General features: G+C 39.9%; 1 protein-coding gene across 1 annotated transcript; it reads right to left on the bottom strand.

Annotated features, from left to right (window-relative positions):
* Nucleotides 1-575: 575 nt before the first annotated feature.
* plcb2 (phospholipase C, beta 2) lies at nucleotides 576-21,034 on the bottom strand (the record flags this gene model as incomplete). The annotated part of the gene is made up of 32 exons (XM_080871338.1): nucleotides 576-743; nucleotides 2,775-2,858; nucleotides 5,329-5,386; nucleotides 5,538-5,597; nucleotides 6,161-6,225; nucleotides 8,264-8,405; nucleotides 8,885-9,068; nucleotides 9,269-9,694; nucleotides 9,822-9,912; nucleotides 10,051-10,115; nucleotides 10,319-10,423; nucleotides 10,595-10,694; nucleotides 11,389-11,553; nucleotides 11,873-12,024; nucleotides 12,285-12,409; nucleotides 12,568-12,652; nucleotides 12,749-12,845; nucleotides 12,923-13,005; nucleotides 13,087-13,321; nucleotides 14,745-14,829; nucleotides 14,936-15,018; nucleotides 15,892-16,049; nucleotides 16,137-16,283; nucleotides 16,388-16,548; nucleotides 17,222-17,322; nucleotides 17,449-17,524; nucleotides 17,610-17,663; nucleotides 17,790-17,869; nucleotides 18,244-18,384; nucleotides 19,184-19,252; nucleotides 20,456-20,533; nucleotides 20,951-21,034. The coding sequence occupies 32 exons, from the start codon at nucleotides 21,032-21,034 to the stop codon at nucleotides 576-578; spliced, it is 3,807 nt and encodes a 1,268-aa protein (XP_080727464.1).
* Between the last annotated feature and the right edge of the window lie 1,655 nt (nucleotides 21,035-22,689).

The following is a 22,689-nucleotide window of genomic DNA, read 5'->3' on the forward strand; positions in this document are numbered from 1 at the left end:
TTTTAATTTTGCAAAACATATGTAGTGGCTACATCACAGAGTCCAAGCGAGCACTTATCACACATGCAAACTGATGTGCCATTTTCTCGCTCAGCCCTGCAGACTCTGATAACCCATTTTTGCATCTACATTTAGTCCCATTTTTAACTTAAGAGAACAGAAAGGAGACCACAAGCACCTCTCTAAGGCTTTTAGAGCTACAGAGCCCACATCTGCAAGATATTTGTCACTTTGTCGCCTAATTTAGGGTGGGGGTTTTTTAATGGTGAAAAGAAACAGAAATAAAGAGTTAAATAGAAACTAAAAAAAATCTTTTCAAAATCATCTAATTTTGGAGTACCTGGACATTTGTGAAAACCTCATTATCAGCTCCCCAAAGTATACACCCACCTATGAATTAGCACAACTAAATTGCAACTTCACTCTGAGAACCTCTCATTAAGCAATCTTCTACGATTTCATATCCGCGCCCTGATTATAGGTTATGTAACAGTTTGAAAGCAGATATAAAAGTGAAAAAACTAAAAAAACATTTATAGCAGAGTTACACAGAGAGAGGTAATCAAAAGGCACATCTAACCTAGGAAGACATCTCCATAGAAGCCCACTCCCCCCCCACTCTTGTCGACCTCGTCGACCAACTCAGGGAAGTGCGCCCCCACACATACATTAACGGCCTCCCGCACTTCTCGTGCCAGCGATCTTGTTTTCTGATCGTGCTCCTTCAGGGCCTCTTGATTGAGCTGCCAACACAAGGGGCCAAAGGTTAGTCAGAGGATTATCAAGAGAATGGGCTGACATTTTCATGATTTCACACATTTTTCTTTTTAGGCAGGTGCTTATCATAATCTTTAGAGAATGATTTTCTGTGCTCGTGCAAGTAAAACTAAAGATCGACCTCAACTGGCTTATACCCAAGTTTGACTGATTGATTGCAAATAAGAGTGAGGGATTTACCAATATGGAAAAAAAGTGGCTCAATATTCAGTAAGTATGTTAAATACAGCTGCATACATTAGCTCACATTCAGTTCTCTTCATTCATCTGTTTTTAAAGCCTCACTTGAATTCCTTCCCCCGCCTCTCGCAATATTGAAAACTCTATCTGCAAGCTAATACTACTAGTGAGACATAAAAACACACTGTCCATCTGGCATTCGCACGTCAGTGTCTAAGCTGTCTTCTCACACCTCTTTTCACAATAATAACTGCCAACATTTCACCAATCCTAAGCAAAGTATTGTCATAAAAAACATTCTGACATCATTTACAGCGGTGGGAGCTTGATGTGTACTTTCTGCATCCCCCAAACTGGATGTGTCACGCCGCAGCATTACGTACATCCACTGAAAGGACAGATGGCCGTGGTTGGCAGTGTGGTTGAAAAACAAAAATTTGGTGGTTGGCTCAGTTTGGATTATAGATGCCTATAAGTCCATCAATGTAGTCAGATTTACACTACATTTGTTTGGACAGAAAAATCCAAAAAACTCTTGGTACAGTGAAGGTAAGGTTTGTGTAAATTCTCTCTGTGATTTTGCAAGTACAGTGTAAAACATTAAATCTCTATCATTATCTTTATCAAGGTCGGGTACTGGTCGACAACCCATTGTAGTTGCATCCACAGGTCAGGGCTGTATTGGCTGCAAAAGCGGGACCAGCACAAAATTAGGCAGACGGTCACAAGGTTATTCCCAATCAGTGTGCGTGACATGGAATAATGGGTGAGTACCCTTGGTTGATGCTAGCTCACACACAAGCGACATGCTCTAATTTTTACTCACTGATGGGCAGACCTACGTAAGAACTTATGCAGCGTTGGGAATAATTTTTTAAAGGACTCTGGAACTGCCAAAGAATGCAAGGACATGTATTTATTTTTTCTGTGACAGTCCCCCAAAAATCAGGTAATAAAGTATAGTCATTTCTAAAGATCAGGAGTCAAGGACCTCTCAGAGTTTCTATTGGTAAACATGACTGTTTTGGCTGTCGTCAGAGGTTTTTACAAATATGCAGATTTAGTGGAAACACGAATAAGGTGTGCAAGTGTAGTTTCATTTTTCTAAGAGAAAAAAAATAAAACCAGTGTGCCCTGGTGTTACTGTGTCAATCAATCAATCAATCAATATTTTATTTCTATAGCACATTTCAAAAGGACAGTGTCCATCAAAGTGCTTCACACAAGGTAGCAAAGCAGATTACATCAAAGGCAACAAAAAAAGTTAAAAACAATTAAAAACAGTTAGAGTTGCACAACTGCAGACACGGTGGAAGGTTAGGTAACTGGGCGCCAAGTTATTTAACATTTTAAAAGTATACAAAAGGATTTTAAATGATACAGTATTTAACAGGGAGACAGTGTAGATTGGCTAGAACTGCGGTGATATGATCATGCCTTCTGGTGCCAGTTAAGTGGCGTGCTGCGTCATTTTGAACTAATTGCAAACGCTGGAGGAGAGAGAATTGGAGGCCCATGTACAGAGAATTGCAATAGTCTAGTCTCGAAGTAATGAAGGCATGGATAAGCTTTTCAAGGTCTTTATGTGGAATATAGGGCTTTGCCTTGGAGATTTGACGTAGCTGGTAAAAACCCGTTTTCTCAACTGAGGCAACTTGTTTGTCTAACTTGAGTGAGCTGTCCAGGACTACTCCAAGATTTCTAACGGTATAAGAGAGATGGCTGGCATAGGACCCCAGTGTATTAGTTAGCTGGTCCAGGGGAATGGGACTGTCAAAAACAATAATTTCCGTTTTAATTGAATTTCTTGTGTGTACCTGATTGGTCAAGGTCTTGATTTCTTCCAGTGTAGCAGCCTGTTTCTTCATCAGAGCCTCTTGCTGCGGACTGTAATCTGAAGACTGTAACAATACAACAAAGCAGAAAACATGTTGCAAGTGGAAAACACTATCGATTTGTGGTTTTGAAGTGTGTGCGAGCAAATGGGAATGTGCATGTGGTATCAAGTTTGCGATAAAGACTGTTAGCGTGTCTATATAAGCAGTTCATCTGCTCATATGTACCCGTGGGATCTATGGATGCAACCTGAGAGAGAGAATCAATACAGTTAAGTCACAGGTTGCACTTGTCGAGTTAGATTACAGATCCCCCAACTGGACTTGTGCATTCAATACTGAGCCTATGCTGATTAAACAAGTGATTGTGTTATAAATATCTGCAGTAATTAATGGGGAAATGTTGATTAAGTAGATCAACACCAGCTGCAATGTGACCCAAATGTGTGGAGGGATGAAAGTGAGGGGGGGATTTCTGCCATCTAAACTGAGTCGATCTGAGAGGAGCAGAGTGAAATAGCTGAGTCTTTAACCCCGATGCATCATGCCTGAATCTTGATGAGCCAACGGAGGAACAAAAGCAAAGCTCAGTGAGTCATCGACCACACATGGATTAGCTTGTAAACAGCTTCTGAGTAATGGACAAGCCTGGCCTATGGTCAGGGCCCGCTGCACTTTACTCACTGGGTGAAAGCGTGTGTAAGTTTGTGTATGCGTGGCCTGCTGTGAGTTAATGTGTGTGCATGTTCAAGCGTGTGTGGGTGTACCTACAGCTGTGTGAAAGAGAAAGGCTTTAGCATGCCTAGGGTATTATTTTTCCATGCTTTCTTCAAATCTTGGCATTCTTAACAATAGGTACACAGCTAAATTATATGTGATCTGGTACTGGTAATGCGTGAGTACATGAAAATTACTAAAAACAGGGATGTTAAGCTCATTTTACACCGTGTGCCTCATAAAGCCTCCCCTTTCTGTCTATGTTCAACTACACATTAGGTCCCTGCAATAGTACAATTTCAATAATACATCTTAGTTTTCTACATGATAGATGTGTAAAATTACAGAGTGGCTATGGTGGAGAGCTTAATTAATAGGAAAAACTGTAAAATTGTGAAAATAAGGTCTTCCTTTAAATTTTTCAGCCTTCCAGTCAAACATAAGGCCCCCTAGGTTTCTGGCTCTGCAGTTTCAAAGCAATGACCTCTTCATCTGTGAACATAGCAAAACTCTAACCGATCCTTCTCCTGTTTGCCTTTTTTGCAGTATAAGCTTCTTTCCTTTCATGTTTATTTTAGTGCTAGAAAGTACAACAGTTGGCACTCTCACATGGTTTGCAGGGTTATCTCCTGCCAGAATGCCAGCGGTTACTAGCCAACAGTGTGTTAGCAAGTATATAGAAAGCCACAGTAAAACTCAACCTTCAAATTTTATTTCCAGAAGTAGAAAATCCTTAAGGTTTTTACCTTGAAAGAGAGCATTTTTCATTACTAAGTTGCATTGCTGCCAGTGTTGTGTTATTTTGTTATTTTTCCAATGTCATTGCTTTTATCTTCCTTTAATAATAATAAAAATAAAAATATATATTTTTTTACAAAGTAACATTCATGATTTGAATGTCACAGCTTTAGCCTGTCTCAGCCAGTGCCCACAGATGTACAGTAAAGCTGCAACTAAGCTAAATATTTAACTTAGCATAAAAGGCTAAATGTTTAGCTTAGCATAAAAAGCTAAATGTTTAACTTAGCATAAAAGGCTAAATGTTTAGCTTAGCATAAAAGGCTAAATGTTTAGCTTAGCATAAAAGGCTAAATGTTTAGCTTAGCATAAAAATCTAAATGTTTAACTTAGCATAAGACAACAACAGATTACAGCGGAAACAGCTAGCAGGTGTTTGTTTAAAGGTAACAAGAAAGGTTACTAGTGCAAGCCTGTTATAGTTAACTAAAATGAAACTTAAAACTAGATCTTTAAAAAAATAAAGCTTAGCAAATTAACTAAAATAAAATAACAATATAGGGAAAATGTCCTTTTAGTTTTAGTGTTTGTAAATTTGGTGAAATTATTTTTCAAAACTTACCTTATGAAGCTTTTTATTGAGAGTCTGGACACGTATCAGACTTTGAGTCAACTGCTCTAAAAAGTTCTGTTTTTAATGTAATATCTGTTCTGCTTTTCTTACATCTTGCCTCTGACATTTGTCCTCAATACACAAATAATTACAAGAACTGAAACTCAAAATAAACTGAACTAAAACCAAAAAGTCAAAACAAAATAAAAATATAAACTAATTAGAATGACAAAACTAAAAAAAAGTCCAGTTACTGATTAATGTAAATTTGAGAACCTCTGTAAAGTGTTTCCCTCATTTTCCTTTTTCTAGGCTACGGTAACCCTTTTTCTGGTTGTAGTGTTACGTTCAGCTTAGCTTTTAGCAAAAAGATGACCACAAATGTCAAACAGTGCCTTTTATTTTGCACACAAACTAAAAAAAAAATTTGATTGTGTTAGATCACTTTGAAACAACTTCTGTACTCACGGCAGCATTCGACTGACTCGCTTCATCCAGCATCTCAGTGCTCATTGCCTTTTTCAGCCTGAATGAATAAATTTATCTTTAATTAATCATCTTGTACAAAATGTTAAAAATTCAGATCTTCACTCTCGCTCTCTTAATTCTTTTGTCTTTCTAAAACAAATTGTAACTAACTTAGAGTGATGAATAAAACCTGAATGTCGTGAACTTACTTTGCTTTGTCTGTGGACGAACATTTCATATTGGCTTTTTTCTTGTTTTCTTTGGTTTCGCTGCAGAGCAAGACAAAGGGAACATGTGAGGATCTCAAATCTGACACTGAAAAGTGACCCTATAAACACCCTTTCTCCTTTAATCAAGAGTTGTAGGGCTGTGTGTGTCTTATGTGACCTTATCTTTATAGTGAAAGGAACGCTTGAATGCTGTGTTTTTGTGCCTGAGTGGACAGGTAGATGATCAAGCCTGCCTTTGCTTCCCTACTGCTGTTTAAACACCTGCTGGATAATGGCTGTCCTGAGATAACCATCTGCCAGCTGGGGACTTGGGATGATGCACACACACAGATATAACACCATAAGCCCAGCCAAGGACATTGGAAGACCCGCCTGCTGAGGTGATTCATTCATTATTTGAGGTATTCTCTTTGCTAAATGTCAAATATTTCACCTCAAATGGCACACACACACACACACACACACACACACACACACACACACACACACACACACAGACTGTCACGGCAAAGTCTGAAGGGGCAGATTGGATGGACTCAGCAAAGCCTTCTGCTCCTTCATGTGCGCATCATGTCCTGAATGTGTTGCATGTGTGCTCACACCTCTCCAGGGTTTTCAGTTCAATGGCGTGCTTCTCCATGGCCATCTCCAACAGTTTGGCTAGTCTCTGTCACAACACAATAAGAAGACGGTGCAGTCACAGTAAGGATGAAGCTCCAACTCATGAGATGTGAATAGCTGTGAGTAACAATGTGAATGAAAATGTTTGCTTCTGTGCAAAAACTGGGGTCAAGCGGATTCTTTATATATAGATTGATTACTATTAGTAACAGCAATCCAGTTGGTGTGTAATTAATAAAGCCTCTGCTTGTCCATGATCCCAAACACACAACGAGGAGAGCCCATAGAGGAAATAGTGACTACATCCTGAATCATGGACATTAATCTGAGGTGAACAGGTAAATATATAACAGAGATTTCAGAGTGAGGAGACTAATGGCTGTAGGGGTGACCAGAGCACACAGAGAAGAGTTTGTCTTTCAGTTGTTACTTTTATAAGCCACTTTGTACTGTAAGGACAGGATGTGAATATCATACCCGTTTGATGCCTTTTAGAAACACTTTACAACAGTAGGAAGGCAACAGCTCCAAACATTAACATTATAGATCTAGTAATAGTGTTAAATGCATAGCATTGTTACCATATAAGCCTACTTCTTTTAACGTTGGAAACAGGCCTCACAGGTATCACCGTGCAAAATAAAAATAATATTTTATTTTTCAAAGCAGATTACGTTTAAATAATATCACCGAACGAGTTCATGATGTCTTATCAGCATCCTGATTTTTACTTAAATTGGGGTAAATCATGTCTTAACTGATTTACACTCACGAGCCACTTTAATCAGCCAATCACATGGCAGCAACTCAGTGCACTAAGGCATGCAGACATGGTCAAAAAAACTTACTGAAGTTCAAACTGAGCATCAGAATGTGGAAAAATGTGATTTAAGTAACTTTAAATATGGAAAGGGTGAGTATTTCGGAAAATGCCGATCTGCCAGTGAGTTTTCTGGGTGGAAATAACTTGATGATGCCAGTGGGCGAAGGAGAATGGCCAGACAGTTTTTAGCTGAAATGAAGGCAATAATAACTCAAATAACGGCTCATCTCAAGCAAGCCATACAGGAGAGCATTTGCAGCCTAAAACTGCACCCGGTGCACTTCTATGAGCTAAGAACAGAAAATGGAGGCTAGAATTTTTATGGGCTCACCAAAATTGAACAACAGAAGATTGGAAAAATGCTGCCTGGTCTAATGACTTTTGATTTCTGCTCAGATATTTGTTGGTTTGTAGCATAAACAACATGAAAACATGGATCCATCCTGACTTGAATGATGCAGTTGAGGCTGCTACTGGTAGTGATGAAGGTCTGGGGGATATTTTCTTTGCACACTTGGTGGCTGACAATGTCCATCCCTATAGGGATATGTGACCACAGTGTGATCGGCATGGTTGCCTCCCACGGGATACCGCACAATGTCGCAAAGCTCAGATGATCTCAAACTGGTTATTGGTTGAACATAACAGTGAGGGAGATCATGGATGTGCAGCTGAGACATCTGAAGCTATTGTGTCATGCTATCATGTCAGTATGGATTAAATGTCTTTTTGAATCTATTACAAGACGAAAATATGAAGGCAAAAGGACGTGTGTGCCTTATAAAGTGGTAACTGTATTCATATAATCAAGAGACATACGTGTCATGTTTCTCTGGACTAATGTTTCTGTCCAACTGAGTTAGTATAACCCTGATAGCCAATCTCCTTTATCTCCTAATTCACCGTCTTCCAGCACACATAGAAACGATGGCTTTACAGTATTTAGTGATTATACTTGTCTGGCTCATGTTTGGTATTTGGGCAGGTGGAACACAATAGATTTGATTGGAGTTGAAAACAGCTGCCTGTGTCACGTAGCGAGTAAGCCACTGAACAAACACGGTGTTTTGTGAGTCATAAAACCAAAATAATGAGCAGATAAGATCCTGAAATATTCCATAGAGCTGAGGGGACCTTTCACTTGCAGCAGTAATCATTTGGTTCACTGTTAATTATGACAGTATTGATTAGTGCGCCTTTAAGCACAGTATCTGGCTGCAATGTGTGTAATGTGTTTATTGTCACCTTCAGTGTCACTAACCTCTGTTGCACACTGCTCCTTCTTCTTCTTCATCTGATCATACTGCTCAGCAAACAGTGTTTTTATTTCAGACGTCATTTTTTCCTTCAGCTCCTGCACCCGCTCTGTCTTCCCATTGGACTCAGGGGTGTTGTCACCTCCCCTGGTGAAAAAATAACATGACACAATAAATCAGTATGTGTGGGCAATACAGTTTATTGACTAACAGCCACTGCCCTTCATAGCTGACAACCATGAGCTTCCAGAAAATACTATACAAAATGCTTATTTGGCCTTTAGTAACACTTGGTTTGCTCTGACAGCTCAGTGACAAACACTGCAGACACTCATTTTCTTCATCCTCATCTTAATAGTCAGTGTCAGCTAGAAACGCACATTAACTGTAGCTGTACTCCTCATGTTTCTAAATATAGTCTTATTAATCCAAAAACAGCAACATTATTAGTGAGTCACTATTAATTTGTGGAGATTTGAGCGCTGCTTTGCAGGAAACAGGACTGTCTCCTTCCAGCGGGATAATCAAAAGCTCTTTTGTCAAGCACCCTAGCTAAAATATATAGCTGCAGATTCACTCTGGAAAGCTCTTTGAAAACAAATTTGGGAAGGAAAACATCCCCTTACTCTTTTTTCTTCACTGAAACCTTCTTCTTGAGGGCCTTGAAAGAGTCGGAGTATTTCTGAATCAGATCCTCGCCTTTTTTCTGATACTTCTTTTCTAATTCTTTTATCTCTTTCTCCTGACGCTTGATGACCTTCTGATAGCTCTTGTGCTGTGTCAGTTCTTCAGTAGTCACAGTCGAAGGCTCTGCAGCACAAACACAAAGGGGATTTTTTTTGTGGAGTCTTCTTACTTTTCAGCACTGGATATGCAATTATAATGAATCTATTCAACAAAAAATAACTCTAAATTGTTCTGTATTATCCTTGTCAGAGCGCTTTTATCCAGAGTGTATTGACAAAAGGAAAACTATGATGAGTGCAGCACATGAAGTGCTGCAGTGTTACCTTCACTGCCCGTCTGCGGCTGAGATGAGTCACCTGATCCTGCAGACTCGGTGGTTGCAACTGTTGGAGAGGGAACGGCCGCAGCAGAAGGCGCTTCAGCAGGTTCTGCAGCTGCACTGGCTTCCTCTTTTTTATCAGATGTAGGTTCGGGGTTTGTGCAAGACTCGGTGCTCGGTTCTTCTTTGGCTTCAGGAGCCGCTTCAGGCTCCGGGCTTGCTTTGGTCTCCTCGGGTGAAGGAGAGGCTTCAGGAAGGGTTTCAGATCTGGAGCTTCCTGTATCTGGTGCTGCATCGGCTGGGGCTTCATCGAGAATTTGAGGGGTCTCTGCCTTGCTTTCTTCCTCCTTTTTAGCTTCTTCTGCACCAGCTGCTGGTGGAGACTGGTCAGTGGCATCAGCAGGCGGTGTAGGTTCGGATGCAGCTTTTTCTAGAGGAGGAAGTGATTAAATGCACCTTCAAATACACCAGCATTGAGACCAATTGTGTGAGCCACAGACAAGCTCAAAATCTTTGCAATGCAAGATCTGAAGTGTCATCCTCTAAAGCTTCATTACCTGCAGCAGGGGCTTCACTTTCTTTAGCTTGGTCTGCGGGAGGCTGGGCTCCAAGAGGCAACTCATAGGGAGACACATAGTCAGAAGATGACTGTGGGGGTAAAAGAAGAAAAGGACAGGAACATAACAATCTAGCAAGTGGTTATATTCCAGGAACTCAATTAGTGTTGTTAGGATTTACTGGAAATCCAAAGGTATTGCTGATGATGTTTTTTCTCTCTTTTTTTACCTGTTTGGGAGGCTTTGTGGTCTTCTCTGTGCCTTTTGTTGGATTAAATAAGGCATCTGTGAAATCTGCAAAACAAACCATTTTAATGAGTGTACAATGATTTATTCTTAAACCAAACATAAGTGTGGGTACGAAGACAAAGAAGAAAACAAAAATGCTTCCAAACTACATTAGTGTTCTCTTCTCTAACTGTCACTCTGGCAACAAGGATTCACTCGCAGCAGAGGTTTTCTTCTTTTGCAAAAACACAAAGTAAAAGGCTAAGCACCCGCAAAGGCAGCAGGGATGTAGTCCTTGACCTCAATGTACACAAAGAGAGCAGGCAGAGTGAGGGGCATGTTGCTCTCACTGCGCAGGCAGATGTGGTGGAAGCCTGCAGGACATGAAAATAAAACCTTGGTGAAATAAAAGCAAGGCAGCAGCTTGCCTGATGCAGAAGCTGGTTAAAACAAGCTGGCAAATGTTCTGAGGCCTAGAGTGATTCATTGCTTTAATTATGTATATTATATGAAGTATGAATTCAAATATTCTCAGCTTCGCTGACCTGACTGGATGGCATCAAGAGGGATGATTCTGTGTCCCACAAATTTGCCATTCTCTTCATGGACAACGATTCTTAAAGATGCCAATTCTGGCAGCAAGATCTAACCATGTAAACAACAACAGATATGTTAGTGACACATCATTTCATTCATTTATTCATCAAGGAGCCAGAATTTCTTGTAATATTTTAAAGTGGTCTTGAGTATGATTTCTCCAGGCTTTCTGAATTTCTTTCAACATTTTTCTTTGGACACCGGCTGCTTTTTAACTCCTTTTCGATCCTGTCCTTGTACCTGGGCATTTTCAGAGGAATGCTTTTGTGTGTATATGTGTTTTTGTTAAGATGCTTAACACTGATGTATAAACCATTCAAGCATAATACAGGTATCTAACTCAAGGTGTGAAAAGGATGGAGGAGGTCAGGAGGGAGGTGCAACATCTGGTAAGCATCTAAATGGCAATGGCTTCATTTTTTTAGCATGACAATGACCCCAAACACACAATAAAACACTATCAGTCTTGAACCTTCATCCCTACTAAAGCAGTGTGGGATCGTCTTAACAGAGATCGGAACAAAAGGCAGGCAGCATCCAAAGAAGAGTTTTGAATGTCCTTCAAGGAGCCTGAAGAACTATTCCTGTCAAAGAGAGTTCAGGATGTGATGAAGAAAAATGGTGCTCATACCAAATACTGACTTTCAAGCTCATTATAATTGTACAAGCTCTGTTTTTGCCTTCACATCAAAATATGAAGACTGAGGAGTGGCTGAAAATGTTTACATGGTATTTTATTCACCTTCTCAAAAACAAATGGCTCTTCATTCCACACTGGATTAATGGCGTTGGGTGTCGTGGACCACTTGGTGCGGTATTTCTTCTTAGGGTCTCCTGGCAGCCCAATCACTTCCACCTCAACCCCTGTTTTTACATTCTTGTCAGCCAGAAACTGCCCCGAATAGATCTATGGAGACAAGTAGATATGATTGGACGACTTATATATACAAGTCTGGACTTTTGAACAGCTGGACTCCTATATGAAGCAAATTATGTTTTTATTAAGATATCACACAAGGACAACATGGACAAACTTCCCAAAGCCAAAACAGCCATCTGTTATACACATACTGCACTAATTCTTCATGAGTTTCTCTGCATGCAGAATGATGAAAAGATGGAGCTTGAAACTCAATTACTCTGACATTCAGCTTCCACAGATAATAGGAGCCCACACTGATGGTTAAAGAAAGAGACACTCTGTAATAACAGGGTCGTGAACCTGCCTTGATGGTCAGTGTGCTCGCCACAACGGTGTCAATCCTGTCACAGAAAGGGTCAAACTTCTTGTCATTGCGACGCATCACATCGTGCTTGAGGAGGTAGCCCGTTCGGCCATTGAATTCAAACAGGGCCATGTTGAGCTGCATGGGGAAATCTGTAAGTGAAACACAAACAGCCCATTCACGCCACTTGTCTTCAGCTTAAAGGGAGGCAGCGAACAGAGGCCTGTGCAGCACAAAAAGGTGCAACACTGACCTGCTGTGGCGAATAAACAGAATAGATTTTAAATGACTAAAACACACAGTGTCATCAGTGTGTCAGAAAACTGTATTTAAACAGGAACGGTAGACGGTTCCAAACATTCACAAAGGGTATATTTCTGAGCATTTTAAAGTGTGATATCTCCATTTTTACCCATCGTCTGGTAGTTGAGCGCCACCATCTGGCAACCAACGTTCCAAAAAGGTTGGGGATTGTAGTTGGAGGAGTCCATTCTTGTTCCTTTGGGGTAAATCCTGCTCATCTGCCTCTTATTATATCTTAGGTAGACAGTTAGGGAATCATTTATTTATATTTCTGTGTCCCCCCCCCCCCCCCGACCCCAATAAACTGAATGCATAGAATAAATTTGTCGTATACTTAAATGGTTTTCATTTTTGTCGAGCATGACAGCATGTGATGCACTCCTAAAGGATACTCAACAAATTCAACGGCACTCTTGGCGATCATTGCCTCCCCTTTGGTCTCCACAAAAGAAGAGATGACGTAACTCTTGTTTTTCTCTGTGAAGGGAGAAGAAAATGACACGTTACCAAGGTTACATCGAGTTGTACCTGTTTTGTTTGAATTTAGGTTAAATTTGTTGTTTGCAGACATACTTCTGGCATTTTCAAAGGAGATGAATTTGTTGGGCTGGATGTAGTTGACTATGGATGACATGGCCTCATATGCTGTTACTTCTTGTCCAGCTGTGCCCTGCGGGACGTCAAAAGGAGGTTAACTTATATTTGGACTCTCCTGGCTGGAACAAATGATGTAAAACAAGTATTTACCTCATCTGATGTCTTCATTTTCTCCTCATCCTGTTCCTCTGTGTCTTCTTGCTCCTCATTTTCCTCCACAGTTGCTTCCGGTTCTGGTGAAACACATAAAAACAGTGTCAGTGACACCTGGAAATAAAATCACACGTCTAAATCTGGAGTATAACTGAATTTGCCTTGTGGTTTTTCATTTTCATCTTGATTCTCCGGGGTGGTTGCTGCTGGGTTGGCCTCATCCTGGGAAGTGGCGTTCGGGGCCTGGGCATTCGTAGCTGCGGCTGCGGTCTGGTCAGCGGCTGCTGCGGCAGTTTTCTTATTCTGGGCCGGTTTCTCATGGCTGCCCTTCTTGTTCTTGATGAGGATCTTACCCAGGAGCTCAGACGGGCTGGGGATCTGCTGGCCCGGCTTCAGCTGAATGTTAGAGACACAAACAAGAAGTTTAAACAATGACAAAATCGATTATATTCAGAAAACATCAAACTTATACTCTTACTTTTGTTTCAGAGGGATTTACATCAAAGTTGTTTAATGTTCAAAGTGTCATTGCTAAATTTAATCAACTTAGTCTGTTTTTTGTTTGGCTGTTGAGCATGAAACAAATGTAGTCTGTCATTAAAGGAAAGCTGTTTTGAGTGGAAAGCAATGGCCCTCATTTATTAACATTGCATATGCACAAATACGTGTAATTTAAACACAAAAGTTAAATAAAAAATGAAATGAATGGCTGTTATTGACAGGTTAACTTAAAAAGACATTCACATAGTGGACTATATGGTATAGCCATACTCCTATTACATCTTCCTATTTCTTTGCTATGCAGTTTTTATTTATTATCCTGGGCTGCGTTTTGGAGAGACTGTTTAGTATTTTAATTAATAGTAAAATACAATAAAACTGTTATTATTATTATTATTAATTTATTTACCTTTTTTTATTTTGCCTTTTGCTCAATTTTCAAAAACATACTCCTCCAAATTTTCAGAATTACAATTAAATTAAAAAAAAAAAAGAAAACAAAAAAGAATACAAAATAGTAAATGGAAAGGTGCAGACTTTAACCTTTTTCTTCTACACATAATCAACAATAATAGCTATTATTTTAATAGTAGTAATAGTAGAAGAATTTGTTTTAAAAGCTTGTGTTTAATTTTCCTAAGACAGTCAGGTCATCATGTGATCATATGCATGGCCACAGGGACTGCTTGACCTTCTAAAAGAAAAAAGCATTCAGGCATTTGGATGCATCGAAAACCTGAATGCATCCTCTACATTAATGTTGCATTCACTGACATTACCTCACTTCAATAATTTAGCCCAAATACCATCATGAAAGCTGCCTTTATTGTCTGCACACTGATAAAAAGCCGGATGGTCACTCTCCCATTTAGCTTGTTGCCTTTACTTAAACCTTTTTAAAAACAAACAAACAAACAAACATAAAATTAACAACATATAAAATAAACATCTTTTTTTTCATACTTCAAAAATTGAGGCCTGGATTCAAACTGTCTGCTGACCTCCTTTCTAAAACACTGGTTTTGTCCCTAATACCATCTAAGATAGTTAAACAGACACAGCCTCAGGAATATAAACACATGCAGGCCTAAGAGGAGCTGACAGAGTTTGTTTCTGGGAATCTGAGAGGTTCTTACAGCAGATACAAGACAGAGGACAACAAACACACCAGTGAAACTTGAACTTTGCCATTTATTGCCTTCATGTCGTTGTGATTAAATAGCGAAACTCATCCGAGTCACCCAGCGTAGCATGATAGCATCTAAACTTTATCTGTTATTTTGACAGCTGGCTGTGCTGCAGCAGTGTACTCACTCACAGGGTATTTGTCCAGTGGCTCTGTTAACAGGGCATCACCAAATATGGTTTTGCAGTAGTTGGCCATCTTCTCCTGCTGTTTCACCCTGGAAGAAATCACATTAATGCCTGTTATTATTCGTGATACGTGCATCAGAACAGCAGCATTAATGGCATGTTATGACACGGCTTTATTTAAAGCTCGGCTCTTACGAGTCAACGTGGTTCTCGAAGGAGAGGATAACGGGGTACTGTGAGGTCTTGAAGGCGCTCTCTGCAATAGCCTCTATCACGTCCTGTCAAGTGTCACAAAAAGAGGCCTTTTAGCTGTTATTTTGTAAAAGTGGATTTTTACTTTTGGACTTAAATTTAAAGAAATGAAACTGGCAATAGCATATTAGAAAACTTCAAGAAGTTAATGAGACGCAGAGCAAAAAAGAAACAAGCTCACTAAAATAAAAATTATGAAAACATGAACATTGTGTCAAACTGCAGAGGTGTTTCTTGCAGAGGCTGTGATGTTGCTGAACTGAACCTGCACGTTGTGCCTCGGCCTGGGGCTGTTCATCTCCTGCTGCCCTTATATGGAAGTGTTGAGTGTAAGAGAATGGCCTATCAGTGTGTTTGTGTGTTACTGTGTACTTACACTTTCGTGTTTCGAATGTGCTCTTCAGCATGAATTAAAGATAAGTGTGAGCAGCTTTTTGGTGTGCAAGAAGCTCAGATGTTGCACATTCAAGATGTGCTGGCAGGAAAATGGTGACGGTCATTTACTTGGACTCAGCCGTCGCTTTCTGATCACAATTTTTAACACCAAAAAAATAATACTAGAAATTTGAATATTAAATTTGTTTATCGTTACCATTCTTTCCTTTCTGTAAAGGCTGCAAAATATTAGAGTGGACCCTTTACGTTTTTCCTTATCTTCTATACTATATAGAAGACAAGAAAAGATAATAATGTAGGTGTACTTAACTACATCAGCTCTATGCACTGGTGGATGGTCATTAGTTGTGGCCAAAAAATTCCAGTAACCCCAAAACTAACATTTCAGCACGACATTAAAAAGGTGGGAATATTCCTAATATGGTAATGTGAACAGTTGCAGAGGAAAAATTTCAAATACTTGGAGGGTGGGAGACTGAGGGCACATGAGTATGTTCAACAACCTTGAACAGGATCTCAGTGGTCATGGTGAAGCCGTGAGTAATGATGGGCTCTTCATCTGGAGGTTTACCCTTCCAGCAGTCCAGCTCCAGGCAGCGGCAGCCGGCGAGCAGACACTGGCGGTACATCTCTGGGGAGGACACGCCCGAGAACTGACCAGCTGCACAGGGAGAGAAAAATGAAAAATAAGGCACATTGTTAAGCAGCATCTTAAAGAAATCATATCCATTTCTCTCTTTTTTCTGACCTGTTAGGTATGTGTTGTGTGACGACTTGACGAAGTAGTGAGGTATGGGTTGGGTCATGTCTTGAGACTTGGCCAGACTGTCTTGCATGACCACTGATGTCTCTGGACCCATCAAGTAGAATAAAAGACCTTCTGGAGAAATCAAACCTGGAGATGGGAACAAGAGACCATTTGAAGCAAAAACATAAGGAGGGTGATTGTGCCCATTATTCCATCCTCAGCATAGCAAAGTGACCACCGCTGAATCTCACCTCTGTTAGAATTATTGGACAGGGGCTCATACTTGTCAATCAGTGCCTTGATCTGATCTTGCCGGAGACGCGGAAACAGTTCCTCATTCAGCCGAGAGTCTCTCTGCTTCTCGTTGAGGAACTTGGTGAAATTCTCCTTCGTCATGGTGGGTTTGGTGGAGCTGGAGGGCGGGGCACAGCGAGACAATCACATCTTGGACTTGCACTTACTTCAGGCTGCAGTGTTTTGCCTGAATATTATTACCTTTGTTTCTGATATTCTTTATTACTTGCTGTATGGGTTTGGATACATGCGTGCGTATGTGCAACTAATTTATGCAACTTATGATTGCACTGCTGTCCTTCTTGGCCAGGACACTCTCTTAAAACAGATTTTTTTCATGATTAAATACAAGTAAATAAATAAATAAAAGCATCAGCGATGCCCATAAGGTTCCTCATCCCCATCACGGCCAATTTCCTGCCATTTTAGCTCAGGCAAGGCTGCTGAGGCACGAGCTGGAGCACAGACTGGCAGTGCAAGACCAGCATATTACATGAGGCACCTCTAACTTTAGTTTGTCAAACTAGGACAATTTTTTGCTTCATACATTTTGAACAGACAATGACATCATTTTTTAAACGAGTAGATTTAAACACCAGATGAAGAAGGTTTACCACTAACCATTAAATTTATTATTATTTATTTATTTTTTGCTTGACAATTTGTGGAAGTTTCAAAACGTAAATGCAATAACAAACTAATTATGAATAAAGCATAACTACAGCTACAGTAGGTGTGTGATATTCAGGCTGTACAATGATCAGTTAAGGACACTTCTACAGGTTACTCACTAGGAAGTGAAGATCTCATAGATCTCAGGCCGAGGACAGAGGTGTGTCATAAAGCTCCTGAAGGCAGTCTCAGTGAAAACATCAGGCTTAATGGTGTCATACTGAAGAACAAAACAAAATGTGCAGACGGGTTGTCAGAAAACCGCAAACTGTTTTCATTAAGTTAGATAAGAATAAAGTCCAAATTTAAAATGTATTTCCACTCGAAAGGAGATTTATTTTCTGACCTTTCCTTTGGGGAGCTGTGCTGCTGCCAAAGCACTTTCTACCCTCTTTTTATCCGCAGGGAACATCTTGTAAATACTGAAAAAACATAGTGAACAACTGAGTAGGAAACACAGGTATCTGCTGAACAAATGAACCAGTATGTGGTTGTCCTGAAACTTACTGTTTCACTGGGATCTTCCCATCTTTGTTGGTCTGAAGAGAAAGCCGGACATATCTAAGATTTAATAGTATTTCCATTAGAATTCCCAGAGCACGTGTTATCCAGCGCATGATGTGATTGCATGGTATTATGTTCCCTCATCATCTAGAAGCTGTAGATTACGTGATGATGTTCACTTACATTTTATCCAGGAAGACCTGCCTGCACGCGTTGTTTCTTGCAGCGTTGTAGGTGATCGCAAGAATGTCGTCCGCCCAGTTCTAATGTGCATTTTTTTTAAATTCACAAAAATAAACAGAGGTGCTGCATGAAATTCGGTGTCTGCATGAGTTTGGCTTAAAAGGTCATAAGCGTCTATGCACAAGCTCACCACTAGAGGGTGTTGATGCAGAGTTAGGTTAGGAGATGAGAGCAGTGAATGTTGTATTTGAACAAAGCACTATTGAGATTTCATTACAGCAGATTAAATCTGGATGTTGGAGTCACAGAGTCTAATTTAGACTGAAAGGGAGGGGTCGGAGGGGTTGGGAGGGAGAAGAAGCAAAGGCTCCAGTGGTATAAGGGCTAGAGGCCTTTGGCTGTGTTTGAACAGTCAAAGGGGAACAGCTGCTACACAGATACAGCAGTTTATTACCTGTGTCACTTTTTCCTTTGAGGCAAAGAAGTTATGATAGGTCAGGTTCACCGTGTCTGGACCCGAGACGATAGTCAGGGTTTTGGCGAGATGGTTGCTGTCCGGGAAATCCAAATTAAACACATTTCGGACCTTTGGGTGCTGTGGACAAATAAAATGTATTATTTCATGTTTTAGCTGACTAAACAAATCTAAATCTGCAGCACTTTGCTGTCTGCACAGATTGGACACCTGAAAGGTGCTTCGACACATGCAAATATGCTGACCAGCATATGCAAACATATGCACAACACACTGAGAGTCGCGCACTTGCTTATATATACGCACACACAAGGCGGTCATGAAGAGCACAAGCACACATGTGCTGCCTTCCTGTGTATGATGCTTTACAATCACCTCTCTATGCACGCCTGACGTCAGCATTGGAGCAGCTTTCCCAAAAAGTCCTAAGGGACCAAAAGATGAGGATGTGCTTTCAGCAGCACCCCATCTGTGATGATGCATTCTCCCTAAGGAGAACAGATTTTTCAGATTTCCCTCCCGTAAGGGATGATGACAGCTGCATAATGCAGCTCTCTGCGGAGGCCAGCGAGGAGTGGGAAAAGAGACGAAACTACAGCTGACAGCTTTGGAGCTCACTCGAAACTCGCTCACAGAAATCTCCCGCCATGACTCAGCCTGTCGTAGGGTGTGTGTTTATGTTTGTTTGCGTGCCAGTGCATCTGTGTGTTTCTGTGGAGGAGTAGCCTGGGTTCATGCGTCCACGGCGCTTTTTTCTCTCTCTTTGCAATGCAAATATGTCTGTCAATATTAATGGACAAACAAAGGACTCGACAGATATATTTGCATGCTTGGAGAGATTCCTCCACACAGAGCACAATCATTAAGCTCAATTAAATCAAAGTGAACGCCACAAATTAAATAATACAAATGGACTTACTTTGGGAAGTTTTGCATATTTTCCTGTTCTGGTATCTCTGATGGTAGCAACATCCAGGAATGTTGTCTCCTAGAAACAAGAGACAAGAAATCATCGTGGATACTAAATTCAACGTGTAGGCACCATTCCAGATATGGATTAGATACAACTCACCCTTTAGCAAAGTAGAAAAAAAAACACGTTGCCCATCAGTAAAATAAGTGAGTTAATAAACAAGCTATTTAAGGCTGGGAATATTGTAGGGCTGTTTTAACCTATAAATGAGTAAATAAATGCCAAGTTCATTCTGATATTTTTACAAAGTAGGGATAGCTTGTTGTTTCCTGTTCACTTTCAACAGACAATACATCTGTAATAGCAGCAGTGATGGGGTGGTCATGAAACATGGTTACTTAACAATATTGTGTGTTGATCATGAGGAGGGTCAGCGTGCCAGAGGTAGATATTACATTTTTCTTCTGTTATTACCCGTAAACAAATTAGATGGTTTTTGGGGAAACTGTGACATTTAGCTAAGCATGTTTCCCAGTATTATAGCTAATACTGGTGTAATTACAGAATTATTACTTGGTAATAACTAAATCTCTGTTATTATTGATCCGCAAAGTGCTACTTAAGGATTTTTGTTTGTTTGTTGAATGTATTCTCTTATTTATTATATTTTATATTATATTTTCCTGACTCTATTTATTTTTTTCCTTTTTCCATTTTGTTTTGTTTTCATCTGAGGCGCATCATCAGGGGGAACATTTGAGAAGCTATTATGAAAGATATCACAAGACAAAGTGAAGAACATGTAGACATCACAGTCACAATAACAATATGATTTCCTATATCACTGCCTCCTGCTTTTAGTTGTGGTGACCAGTATGACCAAATTAAGAAAAAGAAAGCAAAGACATTTCTTTTATATTATTTAGTTTTTTGAGCACCTGTAATTTTTTCAGCCAACATTTGCTTTTTACACCTATTTTATCTTAAAATTTAGTTTTGGTTAACTGTGGTAGCACATTTAAAGAAGACCTTGCCTGTTTAGTGAGAAGAGAAAGAGAGATGAAGAGTAAACACAGCTAGACACCTTCATTGAGTGCATCACAGTCCAGCTGCACAGCACAGTAGGACAGTGAGCCCACATCAGCACTGATCGATAATCTATACAGACTGCTGAGGCCAGAAGGTGGTGAATGATGCGCTTACATATCTCACACCTTTAGCAGATCCTAATCACATATATTTTACCCACACATCAGAATGCTGCTGGCTTTTCCCCACCTTGCTTTGGTTAATCCAGTAGACGAAAAACCCTTTTGGATCCATCTTCATGGTGACAGGAACGGTTTTGGTTGAGTCCTTGATAGAGACAAATTTATTCAGTACTTCTTGTATCGAGCTGATTGACAACAGTAGTCATCTAAGGGTAGTGTGCATCATAAGATGAAGACCGTACAACATTATAGAGGAATAATCTTTGACGTGGTTCTGGTAATTGTTTGAGATGGAACCCGTGAAACAGAGATGCTTTTTGGCGATGTGCCGATACTGAACCTGATATTTAAACTGCATTTGTAGCTATATTTAAGTTATTAGATAAGAAATTAATGATTAGTGTTTTAAAAACAGATGAGAACCATGTAATTTCACAGAGAAGGCTGTATTGCTCACAGGAGAATGAAAATAAGCAACACTTACTGATGTATATTTAAACTCCTAATCACTCTGGTTAATATTCAAGAATCAACAGCTTAATTTTTTTCAATATTCACTCACCTCTGACCACTTGGTAAACCTTTCTCCTTTGACCAGGTAGTCTTTGATCTCTGGAGGATCCAGAAAGTATCTTTTCTTATTCATTTTGTCCTTCTAGAGTGGACTTTGTTTCAGTTAAATAGCCTATTATTGCTAAAATATATCCACTATCTGATTCTCCACCATGGTCAGAACTATTAACCAGCTTATTCCAACACTAGCAACCAAAAGATGCACTAAACTGGAACTCTGCTGACCTGCCTGTGTCCAGGACGCACCCAAGAAAATATGCATTGCAAATTAAGATGAAAAAAAAGAAAAGAAAAAAACAGGACTGAAGGTTAATCTGTTGCCCATAAAATTACAGTTTATATATGTAAGATAAAGGTTACATAAGTATATGATTCTAACTGTCATTCACTTAAAGTAAAAGCATTCACGTGTTTATAAAATAAAAAGATAAAATAATAAAAGGCAGAAATTAGATATTTAAAACTCTTTTTTTAACATCCAGCTCCCCCATTAACTGTTGCTGTGACAACAATAACTGAAATTGCTTTTTACTGAGGAAATAGTTCCTTTAAAAAGTGATAATAGGGTAATCCTCTGGGTTCTAAAAAGTGACAAAGTTTTTAAGCCCCAAATGAATTCATAAGTGGCATAATGGCAAGACACAACTGGAGATAATGAGGATTTGCTTTTCTTTTAGCTTCCATGAATTGACACTTGGTTTGTTAATGAGTTCCTTCTTTACACAATGATTTTGAGTTAGCATTATTTATATCAGCATATCACATTATGTATGCCTCAAACTATAGTTGAAGCAGCATCTGTTGCACTAAGTGTTTGATTATTTCTGCTATATGTTGTGAATAAATGCCTGATCTGATCACATACTAGTGCTTAATTTTGCATTATTGGCTAAATATTTTATGAAATTGTGACCTGTCCAGGGTCACGGTGTCATTTATTACTCAGGGCAGTGCTGTTTCAACAAAAGATGCCAGGCCATTTGGATAACATTCAAATAAACCTTCAGACAGCGCAATATCTGATGCAAACAGTCAGCCACTGAAGAACCAAAGAAGTGACTTCTGGTGAACCAACCACAGGATCAGTTTATACTGGTGATTTTAATGGAGAAATAAAACCTTTTAATGAAAAACTGCTACACACAACCTTATCAGACTCACATCACACCTGGCCACCTCGCTCCCATACCCTACCATACCATAAAACATTGCAATGAAAGCAGTCATTAGAAACAACCCCCATTAGATGTTTGTTAGAGCAGGGCTTGTCACACCCGTCACGTGTAGAAACCTGTGCTGACGCTCATCCTTAGAAATGGATTGGCTGTTGCAAAACAAGTCATTTTCACCTCTGCAGCCAAGCCACTATAATGTAGGTCATTTTTCCACTTTGTATCAATGTAACAAAAATGTAATGTTAACTGTAAACTTAGCATGACACATAATAGTCAACCACCTCAAGGTGCTTTATAAGTTAAAGACCCTAAAACAATAGAGAAACCCCCTCTGTTGGTCTTCCTTGGTCTCTTGTGTTCTGGGGGCCTCTGGATGTCTGGAGTTTTGATCTCCTCCATACCTGCTTCATGCCCTGGAGGACGGGGCTGTGGCCCCCCCACACCCTCTAGCAGATCATTACATGAAGGAACCTTTTAAAAACAAGCGCGTCCATGCTCACAGGTGTACACACGGGTGATCACACCCACAAACTACACCCTTTTTGGCTCCTAC

This window comes from Rhamphochromis sp. 'chilingali' (genome assembly GCF_963969265.1).
Source record: "Rhamphochromis sp. 'chilingali' genome assembly, chromosome: 21".
In the NCBI taxonomy this organism is placed as follows: domain Eukaryota; kingdom Metazoa; phylum Chordata; class Actinopteri; order Cichliformes; family Cichlidae; genus Rhamphochromis; species Rhamphochromis sp. 'chilingali'.